We start from the raw sequence: 18428 nt of genomic DNA, 5'->3' as shown, positions 1-18428 counted from the left end.
GTCTTTTTGGTTTTTAAACCGTTTAGCGGTTACAGAAGGACTAAGAAACTGCGCTGCTTACCCAAATAGGTGACGGACAGCGGTTGCAGGGTCTGTGCTCTTCGTGTACCTTAATCTTGCGCAGCTGTTTTCGCCCGTTTCGCCATCTTTGTTTTCATCCCGTGTGGATGCACTTTGTGCCTCACTTTAAGCCGCCTCTGCAGCTTGGACGTATATTTTTTGTGCGGAAACCCCGTCTCAACTGCCAACCCGAGACTCGACACCAAGCCTCCGATCTGCGCACAGGATCACTGGAGCTGCGAAGCTTCAGTGACAAGGATTTTACAGGAAATTTGAAAGGCTGTCACTCGGCCATTAGCTTTGTTACCGCGTACGCACGTGTGAGTACGGGTCAAGAAAGCCGCATCGTCAGACATTTCTGTTCAGCGCACTGCCAATAGTTTATAAATAGACTGCGAGCAATTTTCCTTCGATTGCTCTTTCGGGCTGTGCGCAGACTGCAGAGGGAAAAATCAATACCCGAATTCTGCGAGCTGCCGTAGGTTTCGGGCAAAGCGACGGCCATTTACGCGCATGCGCTTTCCCTTCAGTACACACTTCCGTCAAGGCAGATATATTTCTGCATCAAATATTTTTGCCCTTTTCTCCTTTGTGTGTGATAAAAAAATATATATAGTTCATAGTAATGTCGTTTGAATGTTCTGAAGAGGCTACAGCATTTTATTTCCTGATGCCTAGCAGGATTTTCTAAAACTTAAAGAGAGTTTCATCGAAAATGTTTCCTGAACAATTAATCCAAGCAGAGAACGGGCAGTTAAGCATGAGTGAAATTTGATGTGTAAAAAAAAATAAAAAAAAAAAATCGTGCAACTGCCTTCGTAGGAAATGGGATTCGCAAAGAAGGAATAAAATCCGTTTAGTTTATTTGTACTGCATTGGCGAAATAACATCGTACCGATAACTACCAATCGATCGCTGTGTTGTCCTTGCCAGTCACTCTATCCATGTACTGCATACAGACGAGAGAAAAGTTATAGCCTACACACCACCACAAGGCATCGATTTTTATAATACTTCCACCAGATTACAAGGGAAATGGAAATTATTGTCAGCACTTCAAACCCGAGAGCACTCTGATATCCTGTCCAAGATCAACTGGCGCTTTATTCCCGAGGATTTGCTAACCCTTACAAACCTACCTCCCACCCACCTTCCAGTCTTCCTCTCCCAACGCTTACTTCCATATTCCATCCAGCATGATGTTCAACTGATTGTGGCCTAAATGTTTCATAATGATATCTTGATGCATGTTTTTGTTGGCCTTTGAAATTTGTTGCTGTTTGAAGAAGAAGAAGAAGAAGAAGAAGAAGAAGAAAAAAAAAAAAATGTTTTTGGCATGTTTTAATAACATACTGCATGGCACAGTGTATACAAACCAATGTCACAGTCTACTTTTAACACAATGCATAAATGGATACTGACAACAAATAGGTTAAGGTGTTCATAAAAATGGAGCCTTCATACATGAACCAAATTCAACAGATTAGAACCCGAAAAAGATTGCCTAAAATAAGTTGGTGTTGGAGTGGGAAATGGAAAAGAAATAATTCAGGGGACTGAACCTGCTGCAAGGATAGATTCTCAAATGACAAGACAGCAAAGTTAATAAGTTATTCCTGATCCAAATAATGTTAGGTTATCTTAAAAAAGAATGTACACATGAACTCAAAGCCCACTAAATAATGGTGTATGCGAAGGGAAACAAACTGATGAGGTGTGGAGATAGGAAATCAGTATCTGGGAGACGGACATTTAAACTTTCAAACTTTACCTGTTCCACTCATATCAGCAGAACACGTTATCACATTACAAAGTACATGTATTCAATCTGCTCTGGGCCATGAAATATTTACTTATATAAATATTTACTGAAAAAATGCATGGCTTCATGAAACAATTTGTCATAAACATAATCTGCAAGTGAAGAAGAAAAAAAAATGACACATCTCTGAAAACAGTACATTGTGTAACAAAAAGAGAAATTGTCAAACGTGATTTGAAAGAGCAAAAATATAATGTATATCATTTACCAGTGCCATGCGACTCTTCACAAACTGTCCAATACTCAAGAATGAAACATACAGATGTCCAGAAATCAACAAAATATAAATGACAAGAACAAAAACATTAACCAAAAGAGACTACTAGGAGTTACAAAATCAAATGGATGCATCATGCTTGTACACATACATTTCCTAACTTCCTTTTCACATATCATGTACATACATGATTTTAATACAAATCATTGCTCTATTGATTCTGATACCATTGCAACAACACTGAGTATATAAAAATGTACAAAACAGTAGAAACATGGTATAATGGATTTTGAAAATAATTTTGAATAAGGCAATAACTGACGACATTGTTCCCAAAGTTTTATCACGGTCATGGTATGTATACTCATGCAGCTGTGAGAATTAGGTGGGAAACAATAGCTTTGGCCACTGTCAATACTGTACTTGGCATACATCAAAACAATAAAAGTACAGGTGGGTATAAGCATGTCAAAATATACATTCAAGCTATAGGTGAGGGGAAACAAACGCATCCACAAAACCCACCACTTCTCACAAAAGCTGCTTCATGCTGGACATCTGCAGATTCAACCTGCTGCATTATTCTGCAGTCACTCTGAGGTCCTACACTATTGTAAAGCCACTTTTAAACAGACTTTGAAAGTGGCTAAATTATGTACACCTTAAAGTTTAAAAAAAAAAAAAAAGGAATACACAACTTATTAAAAAAAGTACAACTAAACGAAGTCCTTTTCTACTGATCTAAAATTGCTGAACTGAAAATCACAAGGTTTGGCAGTGGAGGAGAGCAAAAAACAAGAATCACCCTTTATAATACCTTTCCAATTAAAGACGTCATTAATCTGCGAATACCTGGGAGCGCATTTTTGAAGGGCATGAATTTCTAATTCACAGCTGAAAACTTGTAACACACGAAGCACTGCCCAGCCAAATGGCAAAATAGATGGCATGGCTCTTTGAAACAAAAACAGTTAAAAACCATTGATATTTTTTCTCAAAAAAAACAAACAAAACAAAACAAAAAAACAACCATATGTCAATTTATTTACTCACTAAAAAATAAAACAACAACCAAAAATAAAAGTTTAGATTTGTTCTTAGAGGGCTATGACAACAAAAGAAATTATACCAAAGATAAACATCAGCCTGGAACACATAACCTTTGTTCCAGCAGCTTTAGTCAAGATAACCAAAAAACTCCTATCAAGACCATAAGCGTCTTCTACAGAATAAATGCTTCCTGCTGATCAAGGTTAGTTCTCTGGAAGGATAATGACCACCATCTACTCCCACTGACGATTCCACACCTACCTCTAGAGAAAATGTGAGACCTACAATGTGCAAAATGCCCAAGCACAAGCAAACCACACACGTTCTTCAGTACTGTCCCCTAGGGAAAGATAATTTTGGCATGTAAATGCAGACACGATACCATAAGTGCAAACACATTCAAGGTGGAACTTTCTAGACATTTGTGGCAATGCACTTGCCACAGTTAATATTCACACAGAAAGTTGCTTAACATTGTTGACAATAATGAATGGCTTTTAACACTGCTCCCTTTCATATGTTAAGAAGTCAAAATTCACTTCTTTGAGCTGAAGTATCTTCTTACCGCATCTTACTTTTTATTATTCATTTAACAGATAAAGGCATATCTAATGCTCAAAAGCATAAAAGTTGTCTCAGTTAGCCATTGTATCTGACTCTTTCAAAACACAAAGATTTATTTCGCGGGAGATTTTGTCCATTTTTGTTTCAAGTAACCAGGGAATATTTTGCGAAAAGCAACATAAGATACAGCTCTGCATCAAACAGGTTAATCACATAAGACCAGGTTTACCACACAGATAGCATGAAAATTATTGTACTTTAAAGACTTAAAAAAAACCCCAATATAAAACCAGCAACACATAATGATTTGCCTAGACATTATTTCTAAAAATAAAGGCATGGAAATAAATGAACACATCCACATATTAGCCATCTCTGAAACATCAAGGCCTCATTTTTTTCAGAAAGAGCACAAAATTGTTTCACTTTTTCTGCAGGTAAAATATAAACTGGATCTTTGATATGCGTACTGTGTTTATGGAATTTAGGACATCCAATCTTATTTCCTACTGTTGGTACACTCAGGTATAAAGTAGCAACACCGCACTCAGGTACAAGTAGCAACATCGCGCCCGGGTATAAAGTAGAAACATCATATTTTTGTGAGATCATGTCTTTGTGGAGACTGTACGGAAAAAAATACTGAATCATTTTCAAATGTAACCAGATCGTTTAAGGAGCATTTATGTTAACAGCTAACTGTTACTTCATAAAAAGAGACAGGTAGTTAATATTACCTTTAAAAAATTTTACTGAGCTGTTTTCTCCTAATTACTGTGCCTTTCATTTTCCAAAACAATACTGTTAAAGAACAAATGTCTCGAGCATTAATACATTAATAATTTGTAAAAAAAAATTGAATCAAAATATTCACACAATCTATGCTCATGGTTTTGAGCATATGGAAAAATAAAGAAATTATAAAATACTAAACAGTGAAATAGTATGTCAAGAAATCAGGTACACAGACTGACTGACTGACTGTCTGAGAACTAGAAGAATTAAAAAGTGGCAGTGTGGAAAGAATAAGTAGTTTGAAAAAGGTTCTTCAGATGTAAAAGAGGAGGACAAAAGACATGAAATAAACCTGAAATGAGAATTATAATAATGCAGAATAGAAATTTTCTGACAGGAAAAATCAGCAAGAACAATCTGTCCAGATAATAATTGCTAGACTTTCTCTTAACCTTACACATTTTAACACAATGCAAGAATCTTTAAGCTGCTAAAGTTGATAAAACTATCACTTTGCAAAACCTCTGCCCATTGTAAAGCCAAATAATATCTTTTTTCTAATCACACAGGAGCATGATAACTGGAAAAAAAAACAAATAAAGGCCTGGGAAAAGAAAAAGCTATTATAGAAATCATTCTGAGAATAGAAGTGGTACTGACATTTAAAACAAAAACATAAATACATTGTTTACGCTGTGAAGTACATGTAAACATCAGTATACATCACAAATCTTTCAAAAAGAATCTTGCTCTTAAGAGTATAGTCGAACTAAAATGCCTCAAAACTATGACAGAAACATCCAATTGCTTTTATTTGAATTGAATTTAATTTTATTGAGAAATGATACGTCTGTTCTATCACCCATAACAAATAAGATGCAATAAACCAAATTAAACCAACCACAAAACTGAAATTCTCACATTAATATTGTTCAGCCACAAAAAGATAAAGAACATGAACAAAGTCTGAGAGGTTCAAATATTGATAATTCCATTGATTTCAACAGACTGGTCTCATGTGCTAGATGGTAAAATTTAAGGTTAAAGACATGAGGTCTTTCTTACACTTTTCAAAAGTACCTCTGAAAGGCGAAATCTTAAATCTAATATACATTAATGGAAAAGACAATTCAGGCTTTGACAATAATAGTCTAAATTCTAAATGTTACTGAGAGAGAAATAGAGAAAGAAATGTGTGCAATAATAAATTCTGGTTTCATTTATTTAGAAGAAGTTAAACTTAAAATAAGTTTAACACTTATTTGGTTTGTAGCAGAATCTAGACAGGAATCATCTCCTTAGAAATAAGACATCTTAGATTTTTAAACTTTGCAAATTACTGAGATTCAATATATTCAACACTTATGCATTACATTTGATCCCGAATGTTAATGACTAGCATGCACATGTGGCATATATGTATCTGTACATGAAACATTAAGCTGTTTATTTTAATGCTCTGCCCATGATGGTAGTTTAACCAAATAATGCATCCTGGAGGTCTAAATGCTTTTAGGATGATGTCAAGAAAATGGAATTGACTAGAAATATGAATGGGAAGGAAGGGGTAGGGGGGAAATGTCACACCTTTCCATCAAGATCTTGTTTACCTTTGAGACCAAGGTCAGAGCACAGAAATATGTAATGGGCATAGTCAGCCGTTCATATTCATCTTGCAACAAATAAGACATGGGCATGAGGCAGTAAAAGTATTTCCAATGGCTTCTTGAACAATGAGATCTAATATGACTAGAATCAGGTTGATGCTAAAGACCACCTATTTTGCATTTGCCTCTTTTGTCTGTTCTGTGCTCAAAAAAAAAAAAAAAAAAAAAAAAAAAAAAAAAAAAACCTTTCATATCGTATCTTTTGCTTCTTAGGGAATATGACTTGCAATAACTGCACATAGTGTCGCCATTTTATTTTGGCCCCCATCACCAGTTTTGACAATGTAACTTCCCTCCCAGTCCCAGTTTGGGATAAAGGGGAAGAAAGGACACAAAAAGGTAAACAAATCAATGACAAATGCTTTACCGAATACAAGTGGTGATCCCAATGCAGCAAGCAAAATGTATACAGACTAGTCAGTATTTTTCTCTGCAGATAAATATAAGCTAACATTTTATCCTTTTACTAAATAGAATTGCAAACACTTTTTAATTAATAATTTAAATGATGACTGATTTAAGCAGAAAAGACATTATGTGATTCTTACACAACCACTGCCAAAAGAAAGGGAATGCAACAATGTGCTACAGCAGATTGCAGCTGCCAATGTTTTCTGACATGTGCATTCCACCTCAGTCTTTGTAAGTCTGCTACACCTTTTACAGTTCTCATTTTTATGAGCTTGATGTCTAGCTGCCATTTTCGTTTGTTCAACATACAAAGTCATATTTCCCCGATTGAAGAGGACACTGAAATGCTTTATCAGCCAAACATATTTGTCCTAAAACTATCTGAATAAAAATGGCATCACATTTCATGAAATTAAGAAGAAAGCTTTGTATCTAGCTACTTCAGTATGCAATTGTATTTGCCTACTATAGCACAATGTGCACTTTATTCATATTCAAGAATTTTGCAGTCTGAAAAAATCCATTTAACATTAAGGTTGCTTAAAAATTGTATTCTTCCTTAGAGTCAGAAGGTTAGCACGTTAACTTTCCAAGATTTCTTTGTTATTTTTATTTACTTGCTCTAATTTATTTGATGATGAGTAGAACCATTTCAAAATAACGGCACATATTTTCTTAACTCCTTTATTTAACGGTTACAGTCACCGAACATGTTATTTCTTCTAAACAAACCTAGATCCAACAGTACAATTAGCAATGAACCCCAATCACAAAAGACAAATTATCAAAAATCTAGAGCATGGCAGCCTGATAGAAAGTGAAGGATACTTCTTTAACTAACACTAGCCAAGCAGACAATGACTGTGATAAAAGCAAGTGCATATTCCAGCCCGTCCCCTGTTCGAACCTTAGGTTGATGTGGTCAAAATAATAGCAAATTTTTAGTCATTGTACACACCTGCTGCTGTTGAGGAGTTGCACACTTGCTTTGCAGCATAGCAGCCAATTTATTTTATATATAGAAAAAGAATTATCATTTGCTCAATCTGCATAATATAACTCCCATCCCCACCCCCCAAAAAAAACAACCTAGCAAATCACTCATTCAAGAAAAACTTCCGATCTACATTTTCATTAGCATATTCCAAGCAAACAACAACAACAAAACCAACCAACAAAAAGCCCTATTTAGTCATTCTAATTAAAAAAAAAACAAAAAACTGACAACCATTCACTGCAGGCATAATGTAGGCACACACCTCATCAAACACACTTTCTCTCCCACTATGCACTATATTTCATCATTCAAATATAAAGCACTATGGAGCATTCGTTGCAAGCATAGCATAGGTATATAATATATACATTTAGATTTTACAGTTGGACCCAGGAAAGACAACCTCTAAAGCTTAGACTGGCCATTTATGCCTCCTTTTTTTAAGCACAACACAGCAACACATAAGCTGCAGATTTATCAATGAAACATCACCTGTTTCACACAAATATAGGACTTACACACAGATTGCTCTTTAAGCATGACCACATACAGTGACACAAATTTACTATGTTTATAAAATCTGCCGCTGGTGCCCCATGACAATATTACTGGGCTTCTTGGAACTAATGATTGAACCGCATACACTGACTAGCAAAATCTTCAATTTTAATCATATTAAAACTTTAAATGATGAAGAATTTGTTCTCATCTCTATCATATTGAGTAGGTAACAATGGCAGCAGTGGAGTTTCATCTTCATCTTCAAGCACAAAGATGACTAGCAAGAATGAATGGGAATATAACTTCCCTGAATTAAAAAAAATGCTGGAAGTTTCTGCTGTTACCTACTGTTTTCTTACAAATACCATGAAAGCTTTCTTTGTGTGGGAAAAGAGAAAATGAATATATATATACACATTGATATGCATGCATTTGTGTGTATCTGGTAATGTACATACCATTCTTACTACCAAAGAGGTAAAGCCATAAAATGGCGTCAGTGACTTACTATATTTTAGGCACAGGCTGATTCATTTTTCATCTTCATGTTTATAACAGCAAGCAAACTTGGCATAATAATCCATCTCAGAAAAATCTCATTTGTAAAGCACAGATTTATTTTTATACACTGCTACTGCTTTCCAGTTTCACTCCCTTTAAGGCCAAAGAGACTGGAGCAGCAGACGCAGGCTGTCGACTGATGAAATGAACTGGGTTGGCAAAGGGCAAACTCAAAGCAGCAGGGCTTTGGCCTTGACCCTTCCCGGCTGCCATGGCAAGAGTTTTTACCTGGGTGATTATCTTGTGGTGGGACAGCATTGACGGAGCTAGCTGAGAGGAGCAACCAGTCTCCAGGGATGCAGACGAGGTCAAGGGAACATGGTCAACATCTCGGACATTGATCAAGCTTGGTGGTGAAGGTACTGCTCTTGTTGACAAAAGAGAACTGTTTAGTGTCAGAGCCTGTGGAGCAAGAAGATCAGCTGTAGGGTGCTGCTGAGTGCTGTGGTTCCTTAGGCCTTGTAATGATTTGTAGCTTTTGCCACAGAAACACTTGTATGACTTCTTTATCCTGAAACACATTAAACATTCTTTTCAGTACTAAATGATCAGTCACACAATATGCACATATTATAATAATAATAAAACAATAACAATTAAAAGAAATTTTCCCCAATGACCCTTAAGTTTTCATTTCCCACCTAAAGCCCAAGAAATGAGGAAAATGATGTATTGATATACATCTTACTGTTTCTATAAGAATATATTCTGCAGAATAAAGCTGTTGTAAAAAATAACATCAACATGTTAAAAAATCCCAAGCTGAAGTAAACAGTAATACTATGCCAATACATAACTCACATTGTTAACATTAAAACCAATGTAACTTACTTCGACTCCTTCTTATGGCCATTTCTTGCATGATATTTTATGCCATTGACATTTTTATAGCGTTTCTTACACCCAGGAACTGGGCAGGCATAGGGCCGATCTCCATCTGTAACTCTCTCCCGGCAGCCAACCATGCTTTAAACAAAGGAAAAACTATTTGTAGATGTGTCTGCTTGAGCTGCAGAAACATATTTCTGGGACGGGATAAAATATATGAAAGCATGAAACCAGTTGTACTGATATGCTACACATGCATTTTAAAAAGCTCAATATTATTCCACAAATTGTATAGCTGCACACAACTGATATATATATCTTTTCTTAAATATTAATAATGTGTAAAACATATACTTATAAAAAATGTAAAATAATGCTTTTAATATCTATTTTCCACAGCACCGTATAAAAATTTCCACTAAGTTCAGTTCATTCCTTGTTACTCCTTGAGACCATCTTATTCCCAGGATGTGGTGCAGGCATCGGTTGGTACAGGTCTGGAGCTTGTTGTTGATGGTGTTTGTCACTCTCCAAGTTTCAGAACCATACAGTAGGACTGCCTTCACATTAGTTTTGAAAATGTTGGTCTTACTGCAGAAGGATAATCCTCGGGAGTTCCAGATAGGGCATAGGCTGTTGAAAGCATGCCTGGCCTTGCTGATGGGGTTTTTGATGTCAATGTCCACTCCACCTCCCTTGTTAACAATGCTCCTCAGATACATGAAGCGGTCTGTTTCCAGGATGTTCTCCCCTTGAAGTTGGATTAGAAGTTCCTGCTTGATTCTCATCACTTTGGTCTTCTTTCTATTGACCTTTAAGCTTCCTCCGCTAGCTTGTTCAGTTTGGTTTGTGCATGCTGCTGCCGATGAGATAGGAGACTAATGTCATCTGCAAAGTCCAGGTCCTCTAGCTGTTTGGTGAAGGTTTACTGGATACTGGTGTTCCTGTCTTGGGCATAATCCAGTCTATGACCATCAGGAAGATTGTCGGTGATAATATGCAGTTGAATAATTTGGAATTTTCTATCCCTCTGTTCTAAATCATTTCTTCGATAAATATCTCTAATAAGGTTTACATTTCACCTTAGTTTTATTTATATCTTCACTTTTGCAATGATTTTTACATATCACGTTCTTTATTACTACACTGCATAGACCTTCTGTATGATAGAGAACATGATCATAGCAGTGCTCTTCCTTTGTTCCCTGGTGTGATGAACACTTTTTTGTCTTCAATGCGTCAAAGACTAAGGAAATTATTTTTAACTTCCGGACGAACAGGCCTGAGGAAGTCATCAGTATTAATTATCCATGATGATGCCATCGAAGTAGTCGACTCTTACAAATATCTAGGCACTATCTTTGATAACAAGCTTAAATAGGACATCAACACTGACATGATCCTCCATAAGAGCCAACAATGTATGTACCTCCTACGGAAACTCAGATCTTTCTCTGTCAGCTCGGTCACCCTCACTCAGTTTTATCAGTCCTTCATTGAAAGTCTCATCCCTTTGTCTTTCATCTCTTGGTTCCACAGCCTCTCCCTAAGGAACAGGAACAGTCTTGTCTCCCTTGTTAATATCTGTTCCAAGATTACCAGGCAGGGGTATTTGGAATCCTTTTGTCATCAGCAAATCCTCAGGAAAGCATCATGCATCCTCTCTATTTCTGATCATGCGTTGGCATGTGAGACACTTGCAGTCAGCTGAAGGTATGTGATGCCTGTATGCAGAACCAATCGTCACTGCAGCTCATTCATTCCAAGTGCTATTCACTTGATAAACTCTGCTGGTCGTTTTCTTGTACTAGCCTGAGGTGGCCTGTGGTCACCCACTGTATCTGTTGTTGTTAGGAATATGTGTGTGTGTGGGGGGAGAGAATGTGTGTGAGAGACACTATTTCAATATTATCTCTTTTATATCATGTATATATTATTGCTAGTACAAGCACTACTCTGAACTGCCCCTGGGGATCAATAAAGTTGCATTGTAAAAGTTCATTATATGTATACATATACATAAAACCCCAATGCATGCTAATTTTAAATTGCATGACAATGACAACAAGCCAAGCAATTCATTCAATAGCAAATAACAGTTTCATTGATAATATGACAGAAAACAGCAGTGTGTGTAGTCCCTCAGAAATGACCTGTAATTTATAAAGCTTATATTATTAATAATAAAATTCTAAATATAATTGTTGCAAACAATGATAATAAAAGAAGAGAGACATTTTCAAAAAAATCTCCATTAAAGGTCAACCATCATAATGCAACCATAAAAGCGATAAAGAATTCCAAGTTCTTAGCATTACTGTTCAATATGGTTTATACCAATGACACAAACGCATTTTCTTGACTATGAGGGGGTAAGACTTCTAAAGATCGCTGCATACTAAGTGTACCTCATGATTGTATCCGAGTTGAGTTCCTCCTGTGTAGTCCATGAGTCATCACTGTCCTCATCATCACTCTTCATCTCTTCGTCATCAACTTCACTTCCTGTAACATAAATAAAAGTCCCTGAACACTTCCCAATAAAGACTGAATTTCAATGACCCTGGCTGTGGATATGTATGAGTGTGAACATAAGCATGATGTCTCCCCAGTGAAAATAAAGTTGTTTTCATATGCACAGGCTCCAAAGAATGGATGCATTATGTGCGTCTAATAGAACTGGTCATGTACTTAGCCAAAGATAAGGCTTTGAGAATCATACATGAACAAAAGACATTTTTGGTTTGCCATCGAAGGACTTCAACCATGGCTTTGTTGTGATAAGATGAACAGAAAAAAGATTTTTTTTGTTTTTTCCTTTTCTAAGGATCAGCCACCAGAAAAACAGATATAAATCAGCCTATGCTTGCATGTACAATAATCATTTACAATAAATTTTATACAACATAGAACGTGCAGGAAGGACTGAAACCACACGAGACTTAAATTGTCACCACACACAAACATGACAATTCACCTGTTGGGGTACTTTCTGGTAATGACACAGCAGGTGAGTGTGCTCTAACGCGTTTCTTCTGCAGTTCACACTGCTCACGTTTTGCAGCATCTGTGAAGTACCTGCATATGTATTCATCACAAAAATTCAGGTATGCCATTTCAGTACTCCAAAGGTCCACTGTGCAAGAAAGGGTTACAAACCCAAGGTGAAAATATGCAGGTCCAATGATCTGATGCATCAAAGCATGCACAACTTTGCTATTTTTAAAGATAGCAGTGGTGAAGTTTGTGACTATTATCTTCAATACATATGATCTACGACATAATGGAACAGACACTGTGGTCAGAAGTCTATAACTGAAGCAACAGCCATTATAACCACTCTCTAGCTTGCTCACAGATTGCAAAGTCTGTTAGTCACAGAAGACAGATTATGCCAGAGTAAAAAGCAGCAGAATTTTTTGCACTAGTATTTCACATGCTAGACTCTTCTGTGAACATATTTTTATGAGTATGTTGCTGGACAAGTTGCTCTAATAGGGACAAATACTTCATAAGGATTAATATGGTAGCAAAACAGCATTGCATTTGGTAACACTTCTTTGAGCATTACAGGCATCTTGAAAGACATGCAAACTGTCATAAACTGCCACTTGAAAAAAAAGGTCTTTGGTGTATTCTAGTTAAGGGAACTCCTCAACCATTATCTAATGAATGTCCCATTTTCTTTTTTCATTGCTTTCACTTCCTCTTTGTTACTTCCCTGGAGTTAATGTCTGAATATGTCTTTAAATATCCCAGGTTTGCTTATACTTATCTAAAAAATGGCCACTTTTTTCCCTCTCTTCATTTTAATCAAAGCTTTTTATAGTTCAAAAGTTTTTGGTTTTTACTTGAAGGTTCTCCCCACAGAGGCTGCAACTTAGGGTTGGCTTTAACATATCAAGCTAGAAACTGACAGATACCTGTAATTTACTTTATGTATGATTGCATGTTGTAGAATTGTGTGTATCTGTTACATGTGAATGTGAGTGCATGGTTGTTAATGATTTAGTCTATATATGATTTATGTAAAGCGCTGAGCAAATCTTTGGAATGATGCTATATAAATCCTCTTTATTCTACAATAATTACTTCTCATCATCAATTGAACTGTATTTTATTACAGTTTGTATGACAGCACCTGTTTACCTCATGAGGAACTGACCAAACGTTTTGGTAAGAGATGTCTTTTACTTCAAAGATTATTTCATTAATAGACGTACCTGAGAACATAGCTCAAAGACAAGGAGGTGGGACGTTCTAGCTCTTGAAGTTCCAGAGAACGTGGATCAGTGTCTGAAAACAATCAAGCCCAAGTCTTTGTCTTTAGTTCTAAGTTTGCAAATATAAACATCGGAGTCTTTCCAAAAGAGGTACGGTACTGTGCGTAGCGGTTGCTGTGGTAGAGAAGAGCGTACTCTTTTAGTGAGTTCTCTTTTGGCGACAGTAAAAGATGCTATTACAAACTTATGAAAGGTGCACTGAACCATTTAAAAACCCTCCTGTACACTTAACAAAGACAAAGGACACTGTAACTTATTCTTTTGTATCTTAGCTGAACGTTCCTAAATCCTCCACAGGGTGGCGCGAAATACCACGTGCCTCTTCCCTACCCCGACTGTGAATGTAAACAAAGCTGAGTCGACATATAACTGGTAGAAGAGCAAACATATTTCATATTAATTTCACAAAATGCAGAACAACAATGATAAAACCCACCTATATGTGTGTCTTCAATGTGTTGAATCAAGTCGACAAGTGAAGAAAACTTTAAACCACATCCCTGAAATGTGCAATTATTTACAAGGAACACCGCCATTTGTCGCGAGTGTAGCCTCACTTTCGGAATCACGATGACATCGTGAAGGACCAGTTTTTTTTTAAAATAGAGATTTTTTTAACAAATACACCTTTAACTTAAACTAATGGTAACATCATCTTAAGCAACTCAAATAAAAAGTTTTTTACAAAAATATATTTACTCTAAGGCGCGAACAACCTTTGACCCTCAGGCGGAAGCCACTGATGGTTGTGCACATGCGCCGAAGTGCTGTCTCCTTCATACTCACCTCTGTGGTAAGGAATTGGGAGGGTACCGGCGTCGTTTGTAAATTTATCGCAATCACAAATAGTACTAATCATCGACTTTTTGTAAACAGTCTGTTTCACTTTTTGACTTTATCTTAAATTGCTTCGCTATATCTTTTGCAATAATTCAGCTGTTCTTTGAAAATTTTACAAGTATTTGACGCCTAATAATAGTACAGGACATTTCGTTCTACTTCAGGACATTACAGAAGCCGAGTGCTGGACACATCAACATGTACGCTTGTGCAAGATTCATACCAGCTGTCCGGAGCCTGGTAAGTGCACATTAGCTTAAGTTTATTTGTCGTATTGACTAAATTTTGTTTATTTTTGAGTTGTCTTTGCATGAAGGTCACTGTTTTATCGTGTTGGTTCTCGCACCGGCTTGCCAAGAAGAGCAAACATGAAGTCGTTTGGTTAGAATAATGGCGTAAAATACCAACCATGCTCAGCGTGTAGTTTTGAGTGTGCATAACCACCGTATATAAGGAAAGAATGTTAAATCATAGCTTTGAACTAAGTAGGTCGCTATCGTTTAAGCAGGTGCCTGAAGTAAACCTAGAGACAGTTACGACCTGATGACCTTCGAATGGCTGTTCTCTAAGTTACTTCACTATAGTCAAAGTAAAAGAAACATTGTCAGCGTTTATTTTCTTTTCTTACTGTATTCTTCGAATAACTATCTTCTTTTTATCAGTTGACCTTGCCATAATAAGAAAAATGTCATCGTTTCCAAGTATGGCTGTGGTACACTTTCAAAGTTCCCTGTACTTTCATACAATAGACAAATAAAAATCGAAAAAGTAATTCTTAAAGATTCATTTCGATGTTCTGTATTTCAGGCTTCAGGTTCTCGTGTTGTTATTCGTCCCCTAAGCAGCACAGTTGTGACAAGCAGGCACGAGGTAACATTCATTGTCATGGATAAGCATAGCACATCTTGATAAAATAAACAATGAAACTTTGTTTTAAAAACTTTTATGAACGATTTCTTAAGCATTTGTCAATTGATGTTTCAGCTCTTTAAGTGCATATTACCATAGATGTGTAGGTAGGAAATGTGGAGGTCACAAGTTACTTATGAAATATGGTCCACAGCGGTGTAGTCTTGGAAGTTTTGTTTTATTTGTTGTACACGACAGTTCAGTAAATCCAGTAAATTTATTTTCTTTCATTTTCCTGGAATATCAAGAGAGATTATTTTATGGAAAAGTGGTTGGTTGCCTTTCAGAACATAATCCTGGATGACCTTTTGTAATTACAGGTGTCTAAAGAGCCGAAGACTAGCTTAGTTACCTTCAGTAGTTCTGGCATCAGCTTCTCGGCCCCAGAAGTTTCAGCTCTTCTTTCTCAGGTGAGTACGTCATCTTTTTTTTTCAAATGTTAATGATGCAGCATTTATGTTACGGATTACTTTCGAAAGGTCAAAAACATAAATGGGTTGTTATGCTTGACAGTTTCGACTCATTCCATCTTTGGTTTAGCATTAGGATCACACTCTTTTGATTCCTCTTCTGATCCTGGTGGTTTGCTGGCTTGCAGATTAGGTCATTCCAGACAAGTGCAGTTCAGAGAGACATTGATCAAGCTGCAAAATACATTGGAGCTGGAGCTGCAACTGTGGGTGTTGCTGGGTCAGGTATGTAATGGTTAAAATAACGTTGTATAAGATATTTGGTTACTGTAATTTTCTCTCCAATAACATGTTACTTTTGAAGGCCTATGTCCTTAATAAACATGTTAGTGCTATCAAAGGCAGAGTTAAAGTATAGTTTGTATATGCTTATAAAATGTTGCTTGGGGTCTTTAATTCTTCCTTGCTTTGGCCTGTTCATATTTAAATTTTTTTTTCAAAATTAGACCATAGAGCATCATCACTCAATTCTGTTGGCTTAAATCCATATACAGTACAGTATTGTACCTTGTGGTATTTTGCATGAGATAATGGCAAATTTATCAGGAAAGGTTTTCATTCCCATCAAGTTAGTCGTTCATAAGTTAACGAAATAAGAAATTTAGTTCTCCAGGAGAACAAGGTTTACGTAGCTGATTTCCATTACAAATTTATTTGCATTTTTTTATATATATATTTACACATTTAATATTTTTGTTTACTACTATAAGAACCATTCTTCGTCATCTTTCTATTTAAAGTTATGCAGCTTCTTTTGTATTAGTAGATCTAATTGATGTCCATGTTTTGGGTGTGGATACAATCCACAAGGTTTTGCCCTTGCTTGTCCTCTACAAGTGCTTTATAAGAGTATAGACAGTATACACTGCATGATAAGAGCAAGAATGTTGATTTGAAAAAAATAAACATTTGGCTTTACATGTACATATTTGTAGCAATTTCCTTATGTAAGTTTTTTCCCCTGTGACCACATAGCTGCAATTTTACCCCCATTTGATTATTATCTGTTTTGCAGGAGCTGGTATTGGCAGTGTGTTTGGCAGCCTTGTCATTGGCTATGCACGCAATCCATCTCTAAAGCAGCAACTTTTCTCCTATGCTATCCTGGGCTTTGCTTTGTCTGAGGCCATGGGTCTGTTCTGCCTCATGATGGCTTTCCTGTTGCTGTTTGCTTTCTAATGAGGGCATTTTGTAGAGTATGGGGACAAAAGTTTCCATTTGAAATAAATTTGTGGCTGTATCATTGTGTGGTGTCAGGTCTAGGGCCCAAGCACTTGTGCAGTTATGAAAGAAGTATGCAGTTTGCTGAAAGCTTGTAGCAGACTGCATAAAAGACTGGTTTGAAAGAAACTGCTGGTTTGGCCAAGAACGGATTTATGCTGACCTCCAACTAAGCATGTAGTCTTCAGATTGTAACTAGGAACCAATCATATCTTTCAGCAACTGTACAGTTAAAACAGAGGGAAAACAACATACGACCTGTTTATGTAGCTGTGGGTTGTATGAGAGAATAAATGAGATTTTGAACATGTTTGTATTTTGTGTCATGTTTGTTTTTGAGTCATAAATGTATTTTTGCTTGATCCTGAGCAGCTGTCTTGATTAAAAAGCAGGCGAAACTAGTTTTGGGGAATGCTGGCATCTAAATGAAAGTGTAGTGTGTCCTAAATGGCTGGTGTTTCTAACAAGACATTAGCAGTTGCACCAAGTACTAGCTGTTGTCGCATGTAGTGCCAGATATGTGGTTTACAGCTTCTAGGAGACATATTTTACAGTTCACTTTTGTGGATACCAACATCTTTAAAACTCATATCAGTTGTTGGTCCACCCATATTAAATAGTAGTATGTCATGTTCATGAACGTCATTTGAGCTCTCTAGAAAGTAATGCAGGTACTGCATTTGTACCCATGCCTTAAAACCTTTGACCTCAGGTCATTACCATGGATTCATGGTGGTCATCAGTGAAGTGATCCAACCTTGATTTAAGTTATGGATAAAATTTTCCATGATTTTGATTCTTGGTCTGGTGGCACAAAGAATAAGCACCAGTCACCACTCACAATGATTGGCTGTCCTTAAATCATTTGGGCATGCTGTTTTTTTTGTGCATGTGACATCTATTTACAGGGCTGCCTGCCTTGTGTGTAAAACAATATTCCTCAAATAATGTCCCCTATCATTACAATTTCCCAAAAAGTGAACACCCTAAGGCAGGGGTCTCAAACTCATATTAGCATGTGGGCCGCAGTGGAATGTAACAGCCAGTCAGCGGGCCGCACCACGAAAAGAAAATGTTTTTTCATTAAATTTTACGAACACTACTGTCACTGCAGTTAAATGTAAAATAAAGTTTTTATAATTATTAATTACATTTAGTGTAGTTTATTACATGCACAGGCAGTTTAGTTTATTAAAATAAGTTGACGTTGTCTCTGTCACTAATAAAAAAGCAGAAACTGTAGTTCCCATAAAAAACACCAAGCACAACATACATATACACCGCGGGCCGCA

The 18428-nt window shown here is 36.6% G+C and overlaps 2 protein-coding genes across 3 annotated transcripts; one reads left to right on the top strand and one right to left on the bottom strand.

Annotated features, from left to right (window-relative positions):
* Positions 1 to 218: 218 nt before the first annotated feature.
* LOC112557577 (juxtaposed with another zinc finger protein 1-like) lies at positions 219 to 14340 on the bottom strand. Its single transcript, XM_025227523.1, has 6 exons — positions 14133 to 14340; positions 13637 to 13709; positions 12391 to 12491; positions 11822 to 11918; positions 9417 to 9551; positions 219 to 9096 (listed from the first exon to the last, which is right to left on the bottom strand). The coding sequence occupies exons 1-6, from the start codon at positions 14230 to 14232 to the stop codon at positions 8646 to 8648; spliced, it is 957 nt and encodes a 318-aa protein (XP_025083308.1). The 5' UTR covers positions 14233 to 14340; the 3' UTR covers positions 219 to 8645.
* A 68-nt stretch (positions 14341 to 14408) lies between these two features.
* LOC112557579 (ATP synthase lipid-binding protein, mitochondrial-like) lies at positions 14409 to 17448 on the top strand. 2 transcript variants are annotated; one of them, XM_025227527.1, is made up of 6 exons: positions 14409 to 14489; positions 14701 to 14776; positions 15344 to 15406; positions 15766 to 15855; positions 16044 to 16140; positions 16931 to 17448. In XM_025227527.1, exons 2-6 carry the CDS (start codon positions 14735 to 14737, stop codon positions 17092 to 17094), a joined length of 456 nt encoding a protein of 151 aa, XP_025083312.1. In that variant the 5' UTR covers positions 14409 to 14489; positions 14701 to 14734; the 3' UTR covers positions 17095 to 17448. The 2 variants fall into 2 exon arrangements, with proteins under 2 accessions (XP_025083312.1, XP_025083313.1); XM_025227528.1 differs by lacking the exon at positions 14409 to 14489 and adding an exon at positions 14520 to 14571.
* Positions 17449 to 18428: the final 980 nt, after the last annotated feature.

This window comes from Pomacea canaliculata, linkage group LG2 (genome assembly GCF_003073045.1).
Source record: "Pomacea canaliculata isolate SZHN2017 linkage group LG2, ASM307304v1, whole genome shotgun sequence".
Lineage (NCBI taxonomy): Eukaryota > Metazoa > Mollusca > Gastropoda > Architaenioglossa > Ampullariidae > Pomacea > Pomacea canaliculata.
Note: the sequence above shows the minus strand (reverse complement) of the source record. Positions and strands in the feature narration are given on the sequence as shown.

Excerpts from the sequence above, each read along its gene's own strand:
- LOC112557577 (XM_025227523.1), bottom strand. The coding sequence starts at position 14,232 with ATGGCGGTGTTCCTTGTAAATAATTGCACATTTCAGGGATGTGGTTTA. Across the intron at positions 11,919-12,390 it reads ACCAGAAAGTACCCCAACAG|GAAGTGAAGTTGATGACGAA; the intron begins GTGAATTGTCAT and ends TTTATGTTACAG. Across the intron at positions 9,552-11,821 it reads AACTCGGATACAATCATGAG|CATGGTTGGCTGCCGGGAGA; the intron begins GTACACTTAGTA and ends CTTTGTTTAAAG.
- LOC112557579 (XM_025227527.1), top strand. The coding sequence starts at position 14,735 with ATGTACGCTTGTGCAAGATTCATACCAGCTGTCCGGAGCCTG. Across the intron at positions 15,407-15,765 it reads TTGTGACAAGCAGGCACGAG|GTGTCTAAAGAGCCGAAGAC; the intron begins GTAACATTCATT and ends TTGTAATTACAG. Across the intron at positions 16,141-16,930 it reads TGTGGGTGTTGCTGGGTCAG|GAGCTGGTATTGGCAGTGTG; the intron begins GTATGTAATGGT and ends TCTGTTTTGCAG.